The following is a 16,945-nucleotide window of genomic DNA, read 5'->3' on the forward strand; positions in this document are numbered from 1 at the left end:
AATCTGATTGGGGCAAAACCTAAAGCGACCCTATCCATTTATGGAGTTCACCTTGATCTTGACCAACTGCACAAAACCCATCTAAAGGGGGATGCTCCTAGGGTGCCACGAGAGAGTACAGAATGATCTCACGGAATGAATCAATGACAGAGACCGTAGGATGTGTTGACACACACCCTTCACCCACTTACTATAAATACTCTCTCCGTCCACCTTGATATTGACTCATGCAAACACCATCTGAAGGGAGATGCTCGCAGGGCACCACGAGGCCAAGCATGAATTTCACGGTGTGAACATTTAGGGAGAATCTTGAGTGGAATCATTGACATATCATATACATCTCTTCCTCCCACTGAGTATTTTATAACCTAGGATTTAGTTTACTTAGAAAAAACACGGCTAAAAATTTTAACGAAGTAACTTTTTAGGTTTGCCCAAGAGTAACGTTAACCTTGGATAGTTGAACAACTTTTGATCATCATCCATTAAACTCCTTAACGGAGTCTTTGACCAATTTTCGCATGCTTGGGTGTTCCGTTTCCGTCAGCTTAAGTACCCCAGCCTAGACAGAACCCGCCTTAGACAAAAGGTCCCTTATAGATAGATTTAAAACAAGTTTAATCTTTTAAGCCAATCAATTTAATCCTATTAAACCGATTTAAAAGATTAATCTAAGTTACCAATCCCATTAGAACCTTTGAACTTAGGTCTATCTCAATCCAATTTTAAAACCCTTTTAAAACATGAGTTCACCCTAAGTCCGCATGCAACTCTTTCTTATCGATCTTAGTTCTAATGTCCTTTATAACATTTATAACGGAAACAATCAAAACCACAATGCAAAGCTAACACATACAAGGCATTCATAACGTTTATAAATAGCTTAAGTGTCATGCTCCATGCATTGTTCATTCATTGCTACCTTTTTATTTAACACTTACACAGACAAGCAACGAATCAAGCACAACATGCTTCCATTCACCCTTTTCCTATAATGCTTACAATAAAAGGATGATGCATGAATATGCTCACTACATGCAAAATATAACTCTTATATTTCATGATGCATGCGCATGCTTTCATGTAATTTCTTCATGCAATATTATAACACTTATAATACATGATACATGAATGATTGTTGATGAACCTAGAAAAAATTGCCTCAAATCCTCAAAAACTAAAGCTAACTATTACAAAAAAAGGAGTCTCCGGTTCAAACAGGCGAATCGGGTCTTGAACCGTCCGGGCGAAGCAACACGTCTCCACTAATTATGTACCAAACACCCTGCGATCGTCTACATGAAAGAACAAATGCTTTGCTCAATTGTTTATCTATGGTTTCAGAGCTAAATGGTTGTTTAGCAAAGATCATGTACCTTTTACTATGCAATGAAGCACAAGGTATGCAATTGTCTAGCACGCTCTGCACAATGTAAGCATTATACGATTGTCTAAATGACTACGATGTGATGAAGCACGATCGCTAAGCGAGTGCCTTCATATTGTATATCGCATGATCGTGTAGGTAGTAACTATGCGATGAGGCATGCTAACTACACGATCGTTTAGCACGTGCCTTCTTCTAAACGATGAGCATCAAATGCTCTCACTACGATTGTCTACCTCCAGTGTCTCCACGATCGGGCAACCAACGCTACATGATAGAGCAAACAATTTACCCCATCGTTTAGCATAGCTAAACGATCATTTAGTAAATACTACACGATCGTATAGAAAATTCTACACGATCGTTTAGTTAAATCCCAACGATCGTTTACTTGAGGCTACACGACACGACCAACTCTTGGTCTTTTTCTTTATTGAGAACCGCATCTCCATGCTTCGAAACTTATTCACAAATGACTCGACTAACTCAAACTCTTTGAATTACAGACTTGATAACATGTTAATTACGCCCAAAAACACAGGGGCCCTTACAAATTAAAACTCTGCAAAAGAATGCTTTAAACAGAGGCAATTAAACCTGAAAACATTCATCAACGGCATTCACAAAAACATTTAACAATTAAACACAAATGCAGAAAACCCACCACAATTGTAAAAAAAGTTCAAAACAGAAGTAAAATTTGGAATATCAGAACAACCTGGCTTTGATACCAATTGAAGGAAATCATGCATGAGGATTTCCATGAGCAGTGGAAGGATCGTTTCAAATTTCATTCGTATATGAACAATACAATTACAGTCAAGAAACAAAAACATATGGATATGCATAAATCGAAATTACAGCATGCTTTTCTACAGATCAAGGGAAATAATTAACCATACCTTTGAAGACTCATCTTCAGCACCCTTGATCACGAATGCTTGTACATAGAAAGACGACAACCATGAACACTCGAACACAACGAACTCACGACAACCACGAACGCTCGAACACAACGAACTCTACACTGCACGATCATAGAGAACTCGAACAAAATGATCTCCAAGATCACGAACACCCCAGACACCACGAACGACCTCCACAGAACCTCGACTATGTCGAGTATGACACCACTGAAGGAAATCGATCACAAGGATTTTCATGAGCAACAAAATGTTCTTTCCAAATTTCAGTCGTATATGAACATTACAATTACAATCACAAATGGAAACATATGGTTATGTGAAATATAGAAATTACAACATGCTATACAAAAGATCAAGGACAAGAATCAACACACTTTTGTAGACTCATCTTCTAGTTCCTTCCTCACGAACGCTCGATCACAGCAACACAACAACACACGAACATTTGTCCAACACGACCGCTACACTGCACGAACACCGCATGCTCGAACTAAGCGATCGCCAAGGTCACGAACACCTCGAACACTATGAACAACCTCCACAGAACCTCGACAGTGTCGAGTTGAGTATGACACCACCAAGAAGGTTACCTTGGTATACTCGGTATGAGAATCCAGAGGGTGGGCTCTGTGTGGACTTGGTTTGAGGCAGAAAACGGGAGGAACCACAATCGTGTAAGCGATTGAGCAAGTGGGAGATGTTACAACCTATTGTATAGGTCGATGCCCAATCGTTTAGGAAAAGCTATGCGATCATCTAGCAAAAGCTATGCGATCGCCTAACTCATCGTCTAGCTGAATGCCTATCGTGTAAGAACACTCCACGATCGTTTAGCTCATCCAAGCTGTCACTTAGTAAATCTAATTTACTTGATAACTTCTCCATGAGAAATTTTCGAGATTGGAAATCTCAAAACAACCTTTTTTGCAAATCTTTTCTCTTCCTAAAAATTAGGAAAACATTTTTCCTTTTATCTCATGGTTACCATGAAACCACCAATAACCTCCCACTCAATTGGTTATTAGAGAAAAAGAGATAATTATCTAATAATTAATAATATTATAAATATAAATGACAACTAACTTACCATAATATATTTATAACCTATAGTTTTAATATTTCATCTCATGAAACATATAAACCATAGCTCTTTGTCTATTCCATGACACTTAATGTAAATCTCATTTACATTAATCCTCCACTAGATGTATCTCATACATCATACAAATCATATCATATATAATCGAATTACCTCTTGTCAATTTGAACATTTCAAATCAACACCAAGAATTGATCCTCAGCTTAAATCCATTGAGCAACCAAGGGGACCTTATGGACCTGTAGCTCGAAGCTCCAATGGTACGTGAATAACTGACTAAACTCTTTAGTCACAGAATCCACCATCCGTTAACTATCAGACACTCCATTAAAGACTGACAACTGAACTCTTCTTACCACATATATATTATGTGTCCATCTTAACCAATCAACAGTGCGACAACCGTTCACAGATCGCTCGTAAGTACAGCTCGACCAATAACCGTTATGCCCCTGTAGTTACATCTAACTCCTTAAGTACCACTGATCCCTCTAATGAACAAAAGTCATAGTCCTACTATGACTGAGACCTCTCTTCAAAAGAGAAGTTGTGGCCACTATGTTCAAGACCTCGAATCAGCCCTTAAGGGAGAAATCTCTCTACTTACCCCTACTTCGGGGAAGGAGTGAATTCCATCTTGTGTAATTGAGTTCCCAGCTCCCAAATCAGACAAGTCCCTAAAAAGGTAGGCATGTTGAGTTGGCAATCTGGCCACTCTCACCCATACTAATCAAAGGACCGCCCTCAAAGGCAGGGTTCCCAAAACACTCAAGATAGAGATCGTGTCACCTATGGTCATTTAAGTGAGATGTAAATCTCCAGTATCAACGACGTTATATATAGAGTATAGTCATCTCGTGGTCCGGTCTTATACAAACTCTTTGTATAGGACACCCTGTTTGCATGTCTTCACATGAGTGGTCAGGATCTACCATCTGTAGTAGTTTACAACACTAGCAAATCTCTACAAAGTGCGTCGTATCCATAGTGTCACTAGGATCAGGTATCCCACCTTAATCCTTATACTACAGACCTATTTAGGTTATCTGTTAAGGCATGATCCACTTGTATATCACATATACATGCTTAAGTTCACATAAATTAACCATAGAGCTTTGTTTATTGGATATGAGTAAATACCAGACTAAAATAACAATTGTTTATTCATAAAACAATGTGTATAATTACAAACAACGAGACTCTGGAAGAATTAGGACACCAATCCCAACAACCACCACAAAAGTTACCGTGGTATTCTTGTTGTGAGAATCCAGAGTGTGGGCTTTTTGTGGACTTGGTTAAAGGCAAAGATCGGAGGAGGACAATCGTGTAAATGATTGAGCAAGTGGGAGATGTCAAAGCCTATCATATAGGACGATGCCCAATCGTCTAGCAAAAGCTATGCGATTGTTTAGCTCATCGGTCACCTGAGTGTCTATCGTGTAGAAACACTCCACAATTGTCTAGTCTCTCCAAGCTTTCATTTAGTAAATCTAATTTACTTGACAACCTTTCCGTGAGAACTTTCCGAGAATGGAAATCTCAATTCAACATTAACTAAATTTAAGAAAACATTTTTCTTTTTTATCTCACGATTACCATGAAACCACCAATAACCCCCCATTCAATTGGTTATTAGAGAAAAAGAGATAATCATCCAATAATTAATATTATTATAAATATAAATGATAACCAACTTACCATACTATATTTATAACCTATAGTTTTAATATTTCATCTCATGAAACATATAAACCATAACTCTTTTTCTATTTCATGGCACTTAATGTAAATCTCATTTACATTAATCCTCCACTAGATGTATCTCATACATCATATATAATCAAAATACCTCTTGTTAATTTGAATATTTCAAATCAACCCCAAGAACTGATCCTCAACTTGAATCCATTAAGCTACCAAGGGGACCTTATGGACCTGTAGCTCGAAGCTCTTTCGGTACATGAATAACTAACTAAAATCTTTAGTCATGGGATCCACCATCCATTAACTGCTAGAAACTCCACTAAAGACCGACAGATGAACTCTCCTTACTACTGATATATTATGTGTCCATCTTAACCAATCAACAACGCGATAACCCTTCACAGATCGCTCGTAAGTACAGCTTGGCCAATAAACGTTATGCCCCTGTAGTTACATCTAACTCTTTAAGTACCACTGATCCCTCTAATGAACATAAGTCATAATCCTACTATGACTGAGTCCTCTCTTCCAAAGAGAAGTTGTGGCCATTATGGAATTAGCCCTTAAGAGAGCAACCTATCTACTTACCCTTGCTTCGAGGAAGAAGTGAATTTCATCTTTTGTAACTGAGTTAGTGAGAGTGTCCACGATGCTCATGAGCTACTACATGGGTGAGGGTGTCCAAATTGCCCTTGCTTCAACCTTCATGGGTGAGAGTGTCCAAATTGCCAACTCAACATGCCTATCTTTTTGGGGAATTGTCTAATTTGGGAGCTGGGAACTCAGTTACTTTAGCTTTTGTAACTTTAGTTTTGGACACTCTCACCCATGAAATTCATAAGTCAAATTTCCTCCACTAGTCGGCAGTGAATTTCTCTTCCAAAAAGATAGACATCTTTTGTAACTGATCCCTCTAATGAACATAAGTCAAATTTCGAGGAAGGTTGAAGAAGTGGGTTGTTAGTGAGCTACTACATGAAGATAATGGAAAATCCAATTTTCCAACTTTGTGATTTTTCTTCTTTTTCAATTTTATCAAAATTGGTTTCATAAATCAATTTTATTTAATAAAATTGAAAATATTATTAGTTTTACAATTAATTTTGTTAATAAAATTAATAAATAATTATTTAAACAATTTAAATCATTCTAATTAATTTAATATCAAATATTAAATTAATTCTTACACAATCCCATCTTCAAATATTTAAATCATATTTAAATGTTATTTCTCCAATTTCATTTAATTATAATTTGAACACTTCAAATTAACTTATCACACTATTATAGAGCTAATTGATTTGCGAGCTAATGATACTCGTGACTTCTTCTTTGACCAACTTCAGCAAAACTAAAGTTGATCAAACTAAAGAAAGCGAGAGAGAGCGAGGTCGAGACCGAAAGAGAGCGAGAGAGAGAAAAAGGGAGAGAGAGCGAGACATATGGAAAGAGAGGGAGACAGAGCAAGAGTTATGAAGGGAGAGAGGGAGATAACGAGAGATATGGAGGGGGATAGAACGAGAGATACAAAGAGATATGAAGAGAGCGAGAGATATGGAGAGAGAGAGAAAGGACACCCCCACTCTTCATGTCCCAACATGAACGAATTATGATCACTTTGTTTGTAGCACTTTACAAGTATTTGTAACAACTACAGAATAGGCCGCATCCAATAGTATTACCAGAATAAGACACTCAATCTTATTCATATACTATAGATCATTTTGACTATTTACCCGAACCTGATCCACTTGTATGTCTCCACATAATGTTCAAGTACTCATGTAATAGTCAAGGGACTTTGGTTTATTGGATTTCTAAAAAAACAATATATTCAATAATAACTTTATTGAATTTTCAGAATAAATTCTATTGTTTACAAACCACGAGTTTTAGGACATAAAACCCAACAAGTCTTTCTCTTTCTTTCTTCTTGGTGGCATTGAAAATCCAACCTGTAGGGCGTTAACTGTTCTTCCAACCTGCAGAGCATCAATTGTTCTTTTTCTCTGCCGACGATGCTCATGACTTCTTCTCTGACCAACTTCAGCAAAACTAAAGTTGATCAAACTAAAGAAAGCGAGAGAGAGCGAGGCCGAGACCGGAAGAGAGCGAGAGAGAGAGAGAAAGGGAGAGAGAGCGAGATATATAGAAAGAGAAGGAGACATAGCAAGAGTTATGAAGGGAAAGAAGGAGATAATGAGAGATATAGAGGAGGAGAGAGCGAGAGATACATAGAGATATGAAGAGAGAAGGAAATAGAGCGAGAGATACATAGAGATATGAAGAGAGAAGAAAATAGAGCGAGAGATATGGAGAGAGGGAGAGAGAGGAAGGGAGAAAGAGCAATGAATATGAAGGGAGAAGGGGAGAAAGCAAGATATATAAAGGGAGAAAAGTAAGAGATATGGAGTAAGAGGTAGAGAAAGGGAGAGATATGGAGAGAGAGCGAAACCTGAGCATAGCGTTCAATGGGACAAGAAAGGAGAGTAATCGAGGGAGAATAATTAGACAAGAAAGGAGATAGGAACAGGAATGCGATGGAGAACAGAAGAGATGCAAACAGTGAATCGTGGGGTTGGGAACAATCCTCTAGGGTTATAATCTGATAATATAATTGGAACTCCAACTAAAAATAGTTAGAGCCCCAAACAAGGAGTGGGCTTAGCCCACTCCACCTCACTCTACTCTTGGGCCCAAAACAGGCCCTAAATAGTTGTGAATTGTCAATTAAATATTTTAGTGAGACATTTAAGAAATAAAAAAGTTTTGTTTCTGTTTGATTTTAGGGATTTCGTTGGAGCTTTTCTCATATATATTCACAGACGAGTTCTATATTAAGGTTTTATAATGGACTTTTGAATAGTAGATTTTGAATATTGATGCTGTATATGAGGAGATTTTTTTTTATAGAGAAATTGTGTATAAAGATTTAATCCAAAATATTGTGTTTTTTTAGTGGGCATTATACAGATAAATAATTGATATACTAAGAAAATAAAAATGAAAACTTGAATGACATAATTTATAGGTAATAAATTATTAATATACTCTATCACATGACACTAGAGGAAAAAACAATGTATGTAAATTGAAGTTAAAAAATGGGTGCATGGAACTAGAATGAAATACCATAGTTTCTTAATAAAATGGATATAGTGGAAAAAAATTACACCTGAAGTATAATGAAATAAACTCAAGAAAAGAATAAAGAAATAAAAACGTAAGTGAGTCATAGAAAGGAAGGGGAGTGTGACGGGAATGACGATCGAGTATGAAAAGAGAGAAGACATAAGAAGTGGAGGTGAAGAAGCTGAAAGAGTTTGAGAATTACTGTGCATATGTTGAAGGAAGTAAAAAAGATTGGATGACATATCAGTGAGCCAAACGATGATATAAAAATTATATCATCTCCTTACATAGGATATTGGGCTTCCAAACAAACCCTTTTGAGCCATAAAAAAGCCAGCGCAGCCAAACAACCTTTATCGTGGCATGTGCGGTGAGCCTTTCTTACTAACTCCCTAGCTTTTGATGATGGCGTCCACGTCAGATCTGGGTCAGCGTGTTCGGCCCTGATAGTCCCGACTTGACGGGAGAAAAGAAAAAAAAAAACCAAAATTCCAAATGCGGAAGGAAGCCGGGACACCTGGATCCCGCTGTTTTTGCCCCTGATCCAATCTCCATTTTCCTCTGACTCAGTGTAAATGGCAAGCGACAATGAAAATTCTACTCTTACACCGCGACACCACCCGAATGCCAGCCCTACCAAACCCGACTCCCCACCTCTCCTCAAGAGATCCAAGACCATCGCCGTCGATACTCCGCCGCACTTCCCTGGCCCTCTCTTCCCCGCCGTCCGCCGTGTTTCAACTGCTCCTCCTCTCTCTGCTTCTGCTTTCCGTCAAACGACTGATCTCCGCCTCTCCCTCGACAATGATACCGCCCCTACCCCTCACGGCGCTCAGTTCTTCAATAGGGATTATATATTTCCCTCCTGCCTCGGTCCTTATGCTTCCAACCCCAGACTCACTCTCAAGGCCCCCAAGAACCCCAACCAGGACCTCTCCACCACCACATCCTCCTCAAATCGTCGCATTGGTTCGAGTAGGGCGCGAGGTATGGCGGCGGAACAGTCGCCACCGGTAGCACCTCCATCAAAGGTGGAGGAATCGAAGAAGCAAGAGAAGCTGAACAAGGTGATTGGCAGACCTGATTCGGGTTCTCAGACCAGTATGGGGAGATCTTGGAAACCTACACATTCTTTGTTGCAATATTTGGTCAGTGTTTCTGTTTTCTTCTTGTGTTTTGATTTTTCACTCTTTTTAGCTTGCTTTTACTTTGATTCAGCTTTCTTGAAACCGGAGAAAAGGGTACCGCATGTCTAAATCTTCATTTTCACACTTCCCGAAAAAGAATCTCGCTGACATCATTATTTACTACCACGTCTAACAATTTCGTTCGCTTTTCATACTAACAAATACAGGGAAGATATTGCGGTTCTCTTTACTTCATCATTTTCGATACATTTTGCATCGTTTATTAAGTAATCCCGACATTTTAAAGATTATCCGACTCCGGGAAAGAAAATCTCGGCCGCAGTACTGCTTATAATAATTCGATTGGAGGAACCAGGATGACTGAATTCCCAAGTACAGTACACCCACCCAATGTTCAAAAGATATATATCAGAAATGGGAAATAAAGGGTGCCATTTGGCATTGGAAATGAGTGGAATCCGTACATTTCTTGGCGACTAGTGTGTGTAATTATTTTAGTATTTATTAAGTACAAATGAATGTATGAATATATTTTCTCTTAAGAGTATAAAAATTGTTTATTCCAATAACGGAACTTCCTTGGATGGGTACACCCTCTTGATCAAACACAGTGTCGTCTTAAGGTAAAAGAAAAGATACACAAGTGCTGGGGCACTTGAAAGCTGCAGAAAAAATAAAAGCTGTCGCAGATAGTCTAACAAAATTATTCTAGAAAAGGAAGAAATTGTGCACCGTGAAGTAGACATCCTTAGGCAAGTAAGATATCAGAATAGACAGACATCAGTCCCAGTTTAAGTATACGTCTACCTGATGATTAAATAGCTATAATTCTCTTTGTACCTAATCTTTAAGAGTGAATCTCATTATTATATTACGTCAGATCCTATTCAGAAGTTATTATTATTGTTGTTTTCATGTACAGTTTTCTTTTTTTATAATAGGTAAGCTAGATACCTATGAAAGTTTACCTTTTGTTTTATCTGTAATGATTGATTTTGATTTTCATATAGCTTCAGCAGTTTATTTTCAAAATTATTGATGTCATGGTCAAAATGATTTTTGCAGCCCATTATCGCTTGTATGTTCATGGGGTTCTATGTAGTTTACCTGCAGAAGAAAGTTACGAAACTTGAGGTATATTTCATACTCAATTAATGCTATATTTTCCCTTTCAATATATTTATCCAGTTTCTTTAAATTATTATACATTCTTGCAGGAAGAGAAATCTCACCTTCATCAACTATGTAGCGATGAAAACATTATCAATGCAACCTGGGGAATTTCAGTACCAGGAGATAATTATTCAATATTAAATTTTTTTAATGCTGACAGTCGATCTATAGCTCTGTATACTGTAGTGTGCACACTTGTTATGCCGTTTATATTGTACAAGTATCTTGATTACCTTCCCCGGATTAAGAACTTTTCAGAAAGAACTCAAAATAGCAAGGATGAGGTTCCTTTGAACAAGAGAATTGCATATGTGGTCGATGTTTGTTTCTCCATCTATCCTTATGCAAAGCTGCTTGCACTTCTTTTTGCCACTGTATTTCTTATAGAATTTGGTGGATTAGCATTATATGCTGTTAGTGATGGCAACTTTGTTGAAGCTCTCTGGCTTTCATGGACATTTGTGGCCGACTCAGGAAATCATGCTGACAGGGTTGGCATTGGACCCAGAATTGTTTCTGTCTCTATAAGTGCTGGAGGTATGCTGATTTTTGCAATGATGCTTGGGCTGGTTTCTGATGCTATTTCAGAGAAAGTTGACTCACTGCGGAAAGGAAAGAGTGAAGTCATTGAAAGAAACCACATTCTCATTCTTGGATGGAGTGATAAATTGGTAAGTTGTGTACTAAGAGTCAATAGTTGTGTCAGTAGTAGACATTGATTTAATTAAATTCTTCATTTTGATTTGTTCTCTATTCCATACATTTTTTCTCTTACAATTAGATGTAAGCAATTGATTTTTTATTTTCATTTGGAGTGTTAGATCATTAGATAGATTTTGGTTTGAGGGAGAGAAACAATAGAGTGTTCAGAGGTATGGACAGGGACCCTTGCGAGGTCGGGTCCTTAGTGAGGTTTCATGTGTCCCTTTGGGCTTTGGTTTCAAAGCTTTTTTGTAACTATTCTTTTAGTAATATTTTACTTAGTTGGAACCCCTTTATTTAATAGGGGTGTTTTGGTGGACTTGTTTTTTTGTATGTCCTTGTATTCTTTCATTTTTTTTTTCTCAATGAAAGTTGTTGTTTACCTTAAACCAAAAAAAAAAAAAAAAAAAAAAAGAAAATCAAATAGATTTTGGTTTAGTTAAGACATATTGGTGCGAACAACATATGTACATTTTTTTTTTTTTTTGAAGAGAACAAATGTACACTTACTCATAACATATCAAGAAATCATGGCACGGTTATCTTGTAGGGTTCACTTTTGAAGCAATTAGCAATCGCAAATAAGAGTATTGGTGGAGGGGTAGTTGTTGTTCTTGCAGAAAGAGACAAGGAGGAAATGGAGATGGATATAGCAAAGCTAGAATTTGATTTCATGGGGACATCTGTCATTTGTAGGAGTGGCAGTCCTCTTATACTTGCCGACTTGAAGAAGGTGAATTCAATTCTGCTCGTAGGCTTCAGATTTCTTTTGATAATCTTAAGAGGAATTCATATGGTATTCATTATAACTCCTCAGGTCTCTGTGTCTAAGGCACGTGCTATCATTGTATTGGCAACCGATGAGAATGCAGATCAGGTTTTGTATTATTAACATTGTATGACTATGATGCTTGTTTCATATTTTATAAATCAGTAAATAAATCACCGGTATCCCACTTTCCAGAGTGATGCACGTGCTTTGAGGGTTGTGCTCAGTCTCACTGGAGTGAAGGAAGGTTTGAGGGGCCATGTAGTTGTAGAGATGAGCGACCTTGACAATGAACCTCTTGTAAAGCTTGTTGGAGGTGAAGTTATTGAAACAGTTGTTGCTCATGATGTAATTGGACGCTTAATGATACAATGTGCTCTGCAACCGGGACTTGCACAGGTTACACAAGATACACTTTTTTAGAATATGTTCTTTCATTCATGTCTTATTTCACCTATCCACCATTAAAAAATGTTGGGACATTGTTAAAATTTACAGGTTATATGACTTTGATCTTGTCTAAGTACCTTACCCTCGTGTTTGAAGTTGTTCCTTTCTTATCTGAGTTGTCTGCCGATCTGCATCCTCTAACACCCTATCCCTAATTAGATCATACTTGCAAATTAAAGTGGAAAAATGAGGAAGTAAGGGCTTCTGTTCAGTGTTGATGGAAAGAAATACAAAGGATGATAGCCTTCTGAGATGACTCTCTCTTTCTCTTCGCCAAATATTTTCCTACCTCTCTCCAACCCCCAAACTCACTTACATTCATAACCACCACACCCTAATAAACTCCAAATAATACAAACAAACCCCAAATAGCCAATCCCATGCCATTGTAATTTTACTATACCCTCGGTTTTATTATTTTGTTGTCTCTAGCTCTGCTCATATTCTCTTCTTCTTTACTTGGCCAGATATGGGAAGACATCTTGGGGTTTGAGAATTCAGAGTTCTACATCCAAAGATGGCCTCAGTTAGATGGGCAACGATTTGGAGAAGTACTGATTACATTTCCTGATGCCATTCCTTGTGGAATTAAGGTTGCCGCAGATAGTGGAAAGATAATCTTAAACCCAGATGATAACTACATTTTAAAGGAGGGGGATGAAGTCCTTGTTATAGCCGAGGACGATGACACCTACGCTCCCAGTCCCATTCCTGAGGTTATCCTAACTTCAAGTCATTAATGCTGTACAGCCCCCTTTTGATAGTCAATAAAATAGTATGCAGCGTAGATAACTATGGAGCTTATATTGATGGTTTGACTTTCCCAATTCTGTTATTAATCCTCCAGAATTCATAGAAGCATTAACGGGAATGGCTAGACTCCCAAAAATTATTAGTTCATTACTTCTTATTCTAGGTAAACAAGAAGAGCTTACAAAGGAATTATGATAATAATTGTCATACAAAATTATTCAACAACAGCTGAATTACTCTAATCGCAAGTTGGAAATATACGAACTCTACTTCTAGTAATTTAAACATTTGGTCATCGTTGGGAGTTTACATTTCTTTTACCCTCATAGTTGACTAGGTCCATGTCTGGTAATTACTTACTTTGAGTGATGATAAATTTCTTGACTTTTTTTAATTTTAGAAGATTACATCACATGTGGGTGGGGTAGCAATTCAAACATGCAACCTCCCTCAGGTTAGAGTAATAAATCTTTTAACTTGAATATGTTAACTTGTTACCAAGCATTCTAGAATTAGAAAAGGCATGATACTACTCCAGGTTGAACCTAATAGAAATATGAATTACGCCTCCATCTTAACTAGTTGAATAATTTGCAACATGGTTGTCATCTTAGGTTTCACGCTCAAATTTTTGGCACTTACTCCTCAGGTACGCAGGGGATTCTTCCAAAAGATGATCGACCCTCCAAAATATCCCGAAAAGATATTGTTTTGTGGTTGGCGCCGTGATATAGATGATATGATTATGGTATATTGCTTATAATATTCCATCTCTGATTTGGTATCCTGAAGAATAGGTGTGTTTAACTGTGAGTCTATGATAGAAGAATTACTTGCTGAAGTCTCACAGTATGAAATATGTTTTTCCTGTCTCAGGTTCTAGAGGCAATCCTTGCTCCTGGTTCAGAGTTGTGGATGTTTAATGAAGTTCCTGAAACAGAGAGAGAGAAAAAGCTTATTGATGGTGGACTTGATATTTCTAGTCTAGTTAATATTAAACTTGTCCACCGTCAAGGAAATGCTGTCATTAGAAGACATTTAGAGTCACTTCCACTGGAAACTTTTGATTCTGTAAGTTCTATTACCATTTTCATGCACAGTTTTATCTTTAATTCTCTGATCCAATTACGACCATTTCAAAGTTGGAAGACTCTTTGACTTTAACGTATGATTCTAACACTATAAGAAACAGATACTAATTCTCGCAGATGAATCTTTAGAGGACTCTGTTGTGCATTCGGATTCACGTTCTCTTGCCACTCTTCTCCTTATTCGAGATATACAGGTAACTAACATCACCGTTCCTAGACTTCTTGCCTGAAGAACACTATGAAATAAGGAAATAATTAATCTTGGTATATGAATTGGTGTCTATCAAGTTGAATTGGAAATGTATATTGGAATGCTGGGATATATTTAAGGTAAAAGATTGCCGACCTTGTCATATTGCAGTCGAAGAGGCTTCCGAACAAAGATATGAAGTTAACTCCGTCATCTTTGCGGCTTGCTGGGTTTTCTCATCACTCATGGATTCGAGAAATGCAGCAAGCATCAGACAGATCAATAATAATTAGTGAAATCCTGGATTCAAGGACCAGAAATTTGGTATCAGTTTCTAGAATCAGTGATTATGTGTTGTCCAATGAATTGGTAAGTATGGCACTAGCTATGGTGGCGGAAGACCAGCAGATTAACCGTGTCCTTGAGGAACTATTTGCAGAAGAGGTATTATTTTTTTCTATCTAATCTAATGCAAGTGCTTAGTTAAAGAAAGAGTAAATTGCAAATTTGATCATATAGTTTGGAGAAAGTTAGAATTTAGTCCATTTGATTTTAAAAATTAGAATTTAGTCCCTGTATTTTGATAAAATCTCATTAAATAGTCTTTATTATCCTATAAATAGTTCCTACTCATAGAGACTATTTATAAGTGTTTTTTCAAACCAAAAAGACTAAATTTCAATCTTCTCGAAACCATAGGACCAAATTTACACTTCAAACCTTAAGGGTGTTTAGGCCATGGAGTTGGGAAGTAGGGAGTTGTGAACTCCACTCATTGTTTGGTCCAAGGAGTTTGTGGGTCTCACTATTAAAAAAACATCAATTTTATACTTTATTAACTTTTTTCATTGTGGGTCTCACGAATTCACAACTCCCTAGACTTCGTTACTCCATGGAATTCACAACTCTACCCCCTACCCCAATCGCTCCCTAAAGAAAACAAAAATGATTACAATGTTGAGCATCAACTAAAACTTCAGTGAAATTTTCTAATGGCATACTAGATTTCAATTTTTTTTTTATTTTTTTATTTTTTTGTGATTATGAATGAAGATGTACGTATGATTGCAGGGCAATGAAATGTGTATTAGACCGGCAGAGTTTTATTTAGTTGATCAGGAAGAGCTCTGTTTTTATGACATAATGATTAGGGGGCGACAGAGACGAGAAATAGTGATAGGCTATAAGCTTGCAACTTCCGAGCATGCAATAATCAATCCACCACAGAAATCTGAGCAGCGGAAATGGTCTCTCGACGATGTTTTTGTTGCGATATCATCGGGTTGAGGAACGTAGAGACACAAGTAAACAACAAAGGGTGTCAGGTACAGGTTTGTATTATTTTGCAAATCCCTCGTGCTATCCTTGATGATAGGAATAGGCGGTGTTACTATTTCCATAACTCATCGAGACAAAGATGATTTGTGAAGCTATGATTCATAAGCTCGATGGCATAATTTTTAGCGCCTGCTTGATTGGCTTAAGTGATTTTGAAGATAGTTTTTTGGGGGGAGAAGCCTAGAGGATAGTGTGTGTATTATTAGATTAGTGTACAGGAAAACTTTAGATGTCAACAAAGAATGTGTATGGCATAGCTAACCAATTGAAGGGGACTGCGGCACTTGTAATTTTGATTGATATTGTAAAATAGATGGAGCTCTATTGCCTTGGGAGGGGATTACGAAACATACGCATCCTTACATGGTGATAATAATAAAGCAGGGTGTTTTGTTTAGGGTGAAAGTCACTTCAGTTTGGTCGATTTAGGGGTAAACCAAGAACTATCAAGCCAATTGGTTTTAAAATGAAAGGAATGAAATCAATGTCTAGTAAAAAACAAAACCAATACATTGGTTTTTCTTTGATTTGGTTCTCGGTTTGTGGCTTTTTCTTTTTGTTCTTCCAAATTTTCATTTTATTCACTTTTTTTTTTATTATTATTATTTTTTTACATATTGAAATTGGACATTTTTATTCTTTTTTTCTTGTCATTTTTCTAAATAATGAAGAAACATGCACCATAAAAATGAGTCACTTTTCTAAACAACAAATATTAGTGTGGCATAATGATTAAAATATTAAAAGGGACCTAAGGTTAGAATTTACTTAAGGGTATATATATAATCTTGGTTCGATTCGATTTTGATTGGTTTTTACTTAAGGGTATATATATAATCTTGGTTCGATTTGGTTTGATTGGTTTTTTCAATAAAAATAACGATATAAGTCAATAATTTTTTTCCTCCAAATACAAATAAAAATGTTTAATTTTATTTTAGAAATTCATATTGTGTACAAAGAAAACTTCACATTGGCTAGAGATGGAAATGATTATGAGTATATAAGTAAGGATAATTATCTCAATTGGAATGAAACAAAAACCAAAGTCATAAGGGTTTATGTTCAAAGTAGACA

General features: G+C 36.9%; 1 protein-coding gene across 4 annotated transcripts; it reads left to right on the top strand.

Moving 5' to 3' along the window:
- Window positions 1–8,660: 8,660 nt before the first annotated feature.
- LOC120070082 (ion channel protein) lies at window positions 8,661–16,395 on the top strand. 4 transcript variants are annotated; one of them, XR_005479784.2, is made up of 13 exons: window positions 8,662–9,402; window positions 10,468–10,536; window positions 10,620–11,246; window positions 11,828–12,010; window positions 12,095–12,154; window positions 12,242–12,445; window positions 12,964–13,212; window positions 13,650–13,703; window positions 13,899–13,997; window positions 14,126–14,320; window positions 14,458–14,534; window positions 14,702–14,974; window positions 15,602–16,395. XR_005479784.2 is itself a non-coding variant. In XM_039021930.2 (13 exons), exons 1-13 carry the CDS (start codon window positions 8,830–8,832, stop codon window positions 15,815–15,817), a joined length of 2,895 nt encoding a protein of 964 aa, XP_038877858.1. In that variant the 5' UTR covers window positions 8,662–8,829; the 3' UTR covers window positions 15,818–16,395. The 4 variants fall into 4 exon arrangements, 3 of the variants coding, with proteins under 3 accessions (XP_038877859.1, XP_038877858.1, XP_038877860.1); XM_039021930.2 differs by having other exon boundaries at window positions 14,442–14,534; XM_039021931.2 differs by lacking the exon at window positions 13,650–13,703 and having other exon boundaries at window positions 8,661–9,402; window positions 14,442–14,534.
- Window positions 16,396–16,945: the final 550 nt, after the last annotated feature.

The sequence above is a fragment of the Benincasa hispida genome, chromosome 7 (assembly GCF_027475165.1).
Source record: "Benincasa hispida cultivar pf3 chromosome 7, pf3_genome.v1.1, whole genome shotgun sequence".
NCBI classification, from domain to species: Eukaryota; Viridiplantae; Streptophyta; class Magnoliopsida; order Cucurbitales; family Cucurbitaceae; genus Benincasa; species Benincasa hispida.